The sequence below is a fragment of the Colobus angolensis genome, unplaced genomic scaffold (genome assembly GCF_000951035.1).
Source record: "Colobus angolensis palliatus isolate OR3802 unplaced genomic scaffold, Cang.pa_1.0 Scaffold657, whole genome shotgun sequence".
Taxonomy (NCBI): Eukaryota; Metazoa; Chordata; class Mammalia; order Primates; family Cercopithecidae; genus Colobus; species Colobus angolensis.
Genome location: NW_012120232.1, coordinates 331,303 through 339,896, shown reverse-complemented (window position 1 = coordinate 339,896; position 8,594 = coordinate 331,303). Strand labels below are relative to the sequence as shown.

Below are 8,594 nucleotides of genomic sequence, written 5' to 3'. Positions count from 1 at the left end.
ACTCTTCACAATGGCCAAAACATGGAATCAACAGTTCAACATCTAATGAGTCAATAAAGAGATTGTGGTGTTATGTACACAATGGAATACTATTCACCTTTTAAAAAGAAAATCGTATTATTTTCAATCACATGGATTAACCTGAAGGACACTATATTAGTTGAAATAAGCCAAAGATTAATATCTCATAATTTCACTTACACATGCATTCTAAAAAAATTAATCTCACGAAGTAGAGAGCAAAATGGTGATGACCAGATGCCGAGGTATTTAGAAGTGAGGTTTGGAAAGATGTCTGTCAAAGAATACACAATTATAGTTAAATAAGAGGAGTAAGTTCAAAAGATTTTTCTGTACAGCACAGTGACTATAGTTCATAATAATGTATTTGTATATGCTAAGAGAATACTGAAAAAATGAAGAGTGCTAAGAAAAATGCTAAGAAAATGTGAAGTGCTCTCACCACAAAATGTTAACTATGTGAGGTAAAGCATTAACCTAGAATTAAGCATTTGACATTGTACATATATTTCAAAACATCATGTTTTACAGAAAAAATGCACATTTTATGTCACATCAAAAAATTCATTTTTAAAACATTATGGAACGATGTTTCAAATACTGTGTCTTTTTCATAAAGTTGGCTGAATAGTATCAAAAATACTTAGTTCTCATGTGGTTTTTGTCATCTGTCATAATCACAGAAACTCTGATATTTAACACCATGTTCTGGACCCAGCACAGTCCATGGGAAAAGTCAATGTACTTTAGGGTTTTTAAGCTTGGGGCACCTGGAGTTTCTGGTACAGATGGTAATGGTATGAAAGACACTAAAAGGGCAGGTGTTGTTTATGGTCCCATGACACCACTCAGAAAACAAATTTGCATGCAAAGAAATAGAAAACGTTTTAATCCAAAAGTTGCAATGATCTCCAAAAGTTTTCCAGAGAAAATGACCAAGCAGTTGGCTACAGAGAGGTGACTAAGAATAAAACCTGTAGACTGAACTTCACCAACCAAATATATATATATATATATATTTTTTTTTAAAGTGAGACCGGGAGCAGTGGCTCATGCCTGTAATCCCAATACTTCGGGAGGCTGAGGCGGGTGGATCATCTGAGGTCAGGAGTTCGAGACCAGCCTGGCCAACATGGCGAAACGCCATCTCTACTAAAATTAGTACAAAAAAATTAGTACAAAAATTAGCCAGGCGTGGTGGCAAGTGCCTGTAATCCTAGCTACTCAGGAGGCTGAGGCAGGAGAATAGCTTGAACCTGGGAGGCGAAGGTTGCAGTGAACCGAGATTGTGCCACTGCACTCCAGCCTGGGTGACAAGCGTGAGACTCCACCTAAAAAAGTAAGAAGTTCCTCCAAATTGTAATATCAATATGGAAAAGAAATACTATTCCAAATTTCAAATCAACAGAAGTCATTTTATTATTTTGCAATGTTTAATAGCCACACTTAAAAATAGAAGATTCTGTGTGAAAACATAAGTTGTGCTATATTATAGAAAATTAAATTCAAAATGTTTGATTTATTGGGATTTTTTGTTGTTGTTGGTTTTTTTTTTTCTTTTGATGGAGTCTCACTGTTGCCCAGGCTGGAGTGCAGTGGCATGATCTCGGCTCACTGCAACCTCTGACTCCTGCATTCAAATAACTGTCTTGCCTCAGCCTTCAAAGTAGCTGGGGCTACAGGTACACACGGCCACAGCTGGCTAATTTTTGTATTTTTAGTAGAGATTCACCATGTTGGTTGGGCTGGTTTCGCACTCCTGGCCTTCAGTAATCCACCCAGCTCAGCCTCCCAAAGTGTTGGGATTAGAGGCATGAGCCAGCGTGCCCAGTCAGATTTACCATTAGCTCTCTCAAAAATTTAATTTCTGGCCAGGCACAGTGGCCTGTAATCCCAGCACTTTGGGAGGCTGAGGTGGGCGGATCACCTAAGGTCGGGAGTTCACAACCAGCCTGACCAACATGGAGAAATCCCATCTGTACTAAAAATACAAAATTAGCTGGGCATGGTGGCGCATGCCTGTAATCCAAGCTACGTGGGAGGCTGAGACAGGAGAGTTAAACCTGGGAGGTGGAGGTTGCAGTGAGGCAACATCGGGCCATTACACTCCAGCCTGGGTAAAAAGAGTAAAATCCCATCTCAAAATAAAATAAAAAAATTTAATTTATTTCTAACATATTTTCTAGCAAATTTTATATGTGCCACGCTTTGTGTAAGAATCTAGTAAGATTTTTCTTTTACAGTTAAAAACAATGCCAAGTGATTTAATCCTCTCACCTGTGGACAGTACATGTCTTTTATCTTAATTAACAATCTGAGAGTTATATTGATAAGCAAACTCGCCAATTAAAACCAATTTTTCAGTGCACTAAAAATACGAAATTTCTCATCAAAACTTACTAAATTACCATGCGAAATGACATGGCATAAAGACAACAGTGAGAAAACTGTAGCCATAACACAGAAAAAGAGCTGTGATGCATACATTGTTGGAATACACATCAGACAAACAAACCTGACGATAATTAGAAAATTACCAGAATTTCTCTTTAAATCCAGCAGAATTCAGCTTTGCAGCCCAGAAAAAAAAAAGTCCTCTCCACATGAAGAATCAATGTTACTGTTTCACTATTGATATATTCCATTTCTGACTTGAGGTTACAAACTAACTTCAACAGGAGTATTTATATCTTACTATGGAGCATCTGTTACACAGCAAGCACTGTCATGTTTGTCTGCTATGTTTATATATAACAGCATCCTCATGACTCAGGAAGCCTTCCTAGTACTTACCTGAACAAATTCAATAAATAAATAAATTTACTTATATCAATTATGAAAAGTGAAAGAAAGAATAACTTTTAAAAAGTAGGCTCACATAGAGTTCTCCAATTAAAAGAACAAAGGGCAATGTTTTAACTAAATAAATAAATTATAAAATAGACTAATAGTAAAATTACATCTAAAAATTACTTTTTGTACACTACTAAATTTTATAAAAAAGCATTGTTGTAACCCCTGACCAGCTCACATAATACTTCATAAACTGTAAAAGAAATTGTAAGAAAAAAGAAATGTACAGCTCTACCATGAGTACCGGGCAAGTAAAAACAGAACATCTGCATGGGGAGATTCTAAACCATAAGCCATAATATTTTACAGTAATGAATTCAATACAAAGCAGAAAGAGTATAGATTTGCTTTCAGCATTTTTGAGGTTGTTAGTTTTCTAGTAAATTAGTCACCTTATTAAAATGATTTGTTTTGTTCCAATATTGCTCTTTTCTTCTGAAAATAGGTACAAACATACTCACACAAGCACACTTACTCTACAATTTTCTTATACCTGAGATTTATCTTTAAAGTAAAATATATCTATATTTAACTCTATATAAATCAAAACTAAAAGTCTTTATATGTTTGTAGGCAGAGGCCACATGTTAGAAGAAAAATATATAACACATTTTTAAAAATATTCAGGACTCAGAAATGTATTTTATTTATACTTTTGTAATTTTTATTATGACCATAAAAATAACCCTGTAGTCCACAACAATTTAGTTGTACATTTTAAAATAAAACAATACAACTGAACAGTTTGTAATACAAAGGATAAATGCTAGTAATGGATACCTCATTTACCCTGATGTGATTATTACATATTATATACCTGTATCAAAACATGCCATATATGGCATAAATATAAAAACATACTATGTACCCATGAAAAATAAGAATAATAAATTTAAATAAGAAAAAATATAAATGTAAAACCTATGGGAATATTCTTTGACTTATTTTTTGCAGTTTAAAGCCACTGGCAAAAGAGATTACTAAAGATGTTAGTCCACTATGTAACCAAATAGTATATTGCTATCATCATCTTTTACCTACACCATTGAGTAAGGTGGGGCAGGTTAAAGTTTGTGGCATAAAAATGCTTCACTGAATACACAACAGTCTTAACATGTTAAAATATGTTTAAAAATCTAAGTTCATACATAATCTAAAAATATTGAAATGTACTTCATTTTATTATGAAAAGCACAATTCATAAAATACTGAATTTTAACTAAAATTTAAAAATTTTTCACTATAATGCAGAATATTACTCTGAACACCTACCTAATGCATGACTCAATATTATCAGTTAACCACAAGAGCCTCTCTACTTAGATTTTCATCATGCGTCTTTCATTTTAATGTTTACTCCTCCATTAAAAAGGTCATAAATAATGCCCATCTAATAAAAAAAAAATCTCTCATATCTTTGATGCAGCAACAGTTAATCACATGCTTTCACGTGTGAATATAATAGGAATGTAGAAAAAGCATGGACCAGGTGTGGTGGCTCATGCCTGTAATCCCAGCATTTTGGGAGGCTGACGCAGGCAGATCACCTGAGGTCGGGAGTTCGAGAGCAGCCTGACCAACACGGAGAAACCCTGTCTCTACTAAAAATACAAAATTAGCCGGGCGTGGTGGCACATGCCTGTAATCCCAGCTACTCGGGAGACTGAGGCAGGAGAATCTCTTGAACCCAGGAGGCAGAGGTTGCAGTGAGCTGAGATCACACCATTGCACTCCAGCCTGGGCAACAAGAGCGAAACTCCGTCCAAAAAAAACCAAAAAACATGGATTTGAGAGTTGAATTACATCATTATTCACTTTTCAAAAAACCTGTAATTTTTTCCAAAGAAAACAGTGTACTTTGAATGTAAATATACTTCTGCAAAAAACTTTTTCACTATTAGTTACCTACCAACTTGTGTTTTGGATAACTTTCTGTACTCAGCACTCTGATTTTGTGTAATGTCTGAAGTGTCAGTATCTTAAGATATCTGTACTGTGAATTCTCTGATATTTATATAAACCTAATTTTGGATCATGTATTTCATATTTACTGTTGCAGTTGCAAAAATATATTTTAGTATAATGCCTCTCATGTTTTCTAAGCTGTTGTTGAAAAAGTATTTTTCCAAGTTCATTACACTCATAGGGTTTTTCTCCAACATAAATGTTCTGGTATTGAACAAAGTTTGAACAACTGCTTCAGGGTTTTTCTCTAGTACAAAATGTGTACAGTAAGATCTATGATACAAGCAAAGGTACTACAAACCTCTTCATATTTTTATATTTCTCTTCAAAATATTCTGCTGCACTTTACAGGCTTATATTGTCTGAAAGATCTTTTGACAGTAATTTCATTGATAACGCTTTTATTAAGTACCAACTTTCTGATGTTGAGTAAGATATGAACAGATATTAATGACTTTTCCATTCTTTATACAATTTTTCTCAAGTATAAATGCTTTCCTGTGCAATAAGGTATGAGAATTGTTTTGTCACATTTGTCACACTTCTCGGAGTTTTCTCCAGTATGAATCATCTTATATACAATCAAGTGTGACAACCACTTAAAGGCTTTGTCACATTCTTCACATTTCTAGGAGTTCTCACCAGTATGATTTATGTCTAGAAAAGTTTGAGGTGTTGTCAAAAGCACTGTCATGTCTTTTATGTTTGTATGGTTTCTGTCCAGTATGAATTTTCTTATGTCGGGTAAGGTTTGAGGACCGGTTAAAAGCTTTGCCACATTCTTCACATTTGTAGGGTTTCTCTCCAGTGTGAATTCTCTTATGTTTAGTAAGAGTTGAGGACCAGTTAAAGGCTCTGCCACATTCATTACATTTGTAAGGTTTCTCTCCAGTATGAACTCTCTTATGTTCAGTAAGGGTTGAGAATGCCCTAAAGGCGCTGCCACATTGTTCACATTTGTAGGGTTTTGCTCCAGTATGAATTATCTTATGTTTAGTAAGGGTTGAGAATACACTAAAGGCTTTTCCACATTCTTCACATTTGTATGGTTTCTCTTTAGTATAAATTCTCTTATGTTTAGTAAGAGTTGTGGACCGTTTAAAGGCTTTACCACATTCTTCACATTTGTAGGGTTTCTCTCCAGTATGAACTATCTTATGTCTAGTAAGGGTTGAGGACTGGTTAAAGGCTTTACCACATTCATTGCATTTGTAGGGTTTCTCTCCAGTATGAATTCTCTTATGTTTAGTAAGAGTTGAGGACCAGTTAAAGGCTTTACCACATTCGTTGCATTTGTAGGGCTTCTCTCCAGTATGAATTATCTTATGTTTAGTAAGGGTTGAGAATATACTAAAGCCTTTGCCACATTCTTCACAATTGTAGGGTTTTGTTCCTGTATGAATTATCTTATGTTTAGTAAGGATTGAAAATACACTAAAGACTTTGCCACAATCTTCACATTTGTAAGGTTTCTCTTCAGTATGAATTTTTTTATGCTTAGTAAGAGTTAAGGACTGGTTAAAAGCTTTGCCACATTCTTCACATTTGTAGGGATTCACTTCAGTATGAATTATCTTATGTTTAGTAAGATTTGAGAACTGGTTAAAGGCTTTTCCACATGTTTTACATTTGTAGAAATTCCCTCTAGTAGCAGTTTTCTTATGCTGAGTTAGTTGTGAAAGTATGCAACATGATTTGCCACATTCTTTACATTTGAAAGGTTTCTTTCCAGTATGTCTTTTCTTGTGTCTACTTGAATTTGAGAATTTATGAAGAACTTTAACATATTTATCACATTGAAATATTTTGCTCTGGGTAGTTGTCAAACATTGCTTAAGTCCATTATAACCTCTTTTGTGCACCTTATGTTCATCCACACTTTTACAGTCTTTTCTTAGTGGTAAATTCTCATCTCTACATTTTCCATATCTTCTCAGTATCACTTTTTGAAAAGAATCTTTTAAGCCCTGCTTTGGCCAAAGGTCTTGGGCAAAATGAGAACACACAACTGAAAGAAATAAAAATAACAATTACTTCACTTACTAGACTCAGATGAATATACTTTACAAATCTAACCTATAAAAATATACAAACTACATAAGCAAGATGGCATAGCAAAATACCACAGGCCCTAATTCCTTCACAGACATATCAATGTAACAAAACATACTGACCAAGATACATTTGTGGAAAATTTATAAATGAGTTAAGTGTGTGCAGTGCCCCAGGTGAGCACAATGCAAAGAGCCATATAGAAGGAAAAGAAAAGTCTACTGCAGGCTGGGTGCAGTGGCTCGTGCCTGTAATCCAACATGATGAAACCTCCTCTCTGGTAAAACCACAAAAATTAGCCAGGTGTGGTGGCGCATGCCTGTAATCCCAGCTACTCAGGAAGCTGAGGCAGGAGAGTCCCTTGAACCTGGAAGGTAGAGGCTGCAGTGAGCTGAGATCGTGCCACTGAACTACGGCCTGGGTGATAAAAGCAAAACTCTGTCTCAAAAAAAAAAGAAGTAAATTGCAACTCTTGGTTTCTTTTTGAAAAGAGAAGAAAAATAGTGGCACACACATATTCATTTCAGACTTCTAGGGACCTTTCCAGACACTGATTTCTGTCTCTCATGACATAAAATGCAAAAGAAATGGTGATATACTATGGAATGACAGTTTGAGTCAACTGAGACCCAAGGTGAATGTTGCAGCAGCAGAGAAACTGCAGTACCACAGACAGGGAACAGGTGTAGCAAGTGACTACTGACTCATGAACAAACTCCTTTAACTAAAAAACCCAAAAAATTTCAGAAACGACACACTTTAAGAACATGTTTGAAAGACTACCAAAATCTCTAGCCAAGACAGTTGGTCTCAGACTATGACAAGACAAAGATACATTATAAAGATTGTGATGAGTAGCTTGTTTTTAATGTCCAAATCTCAATAAAAAATTATAATGGATACAAAATATGAAGGCAACATGGCCTCATCAAAAACATTATAAAATTTTCTGAAAGCAACTATTAAAGAATGAAGCTGTAAAAACTAATTTTAAAAATTTAAAATAAATTGAATACTCAATGAATTAAATAGGAACAGACAACTATTGAAAATCAGAAATATGAGGATAAAAACAAGTGTTAAAAATATCAAAAACAAATTGTTAAGGTAAAATTACAAAAAAAAACTAAAAAATTTTAAAAGTAGGAAAAACTGATGTAAAAATGAAGATGTTCAACAAACTAGGATACACACAAAGATATTTATAACACACACATATATAAGCACGATTTCAACAGTCACAGGCAAGAGAATCTTGGGAGCTGCAAGATGAAAGTGATGTGTCATTTACAAGGATAGTCTTATGAGAAAACCAGTGAATTTGTCAAGAAAATTTTGCAGGCCAGAAAAAAACTGTGATATATAGTCAAGTCCTTAAAAAAAAAAAAAAAAAAGCTGCCAAATGAGAATAATACCATCAGCAAAACTGTCCTACCAGATAAAAAGGAAAAGATCTTCCAAAATAACCAAATCCTGAAAAAGTATATTGGCACTCCATTTGCCCTACATATCAAAGATGGTGAAAAGGAGTTATTTCCACTGAAAATAACATGATGCAAGAAAACAACAGATAATCATATGAAAATACATAACTTTCTGGGAGAGATATGCACATACACAAAAATACTATTCCTTAGCATTATCATAATGGTGCAGTACACATTTTTAATTATTCTCTAGAACTTGAAAGATAAAAGCATAGA

The 8,594-nt window shown here is 34.5% G+C and overlaps 1 protein-coding gene across 1 annotated transcript in view; it reads right to left on the bottom strand.

Annotated features, from left to right (window-relative positions):
• Positions 1-5,223: 5,223 nt before the first annotated feature.
• The window catches only part of ZNF273 (zinc finger protein 273), a 46,749-nt gene continuing 43,378 nt past the window's right edge, over positions 5,224-8,594 (bottom strand). The window contains exon 5 of the mRNA XM_011925713.1: positions 5,224-6,847. Coding sequence (XP_011781103.1) covers positions 5,478-6,847 — 1,370 coding nt within the window. The 3' untranslated portion in view covers positions 5,224-5,477. The remainder of the gene's footprint in view (positions 6,848-8,594) is intronic.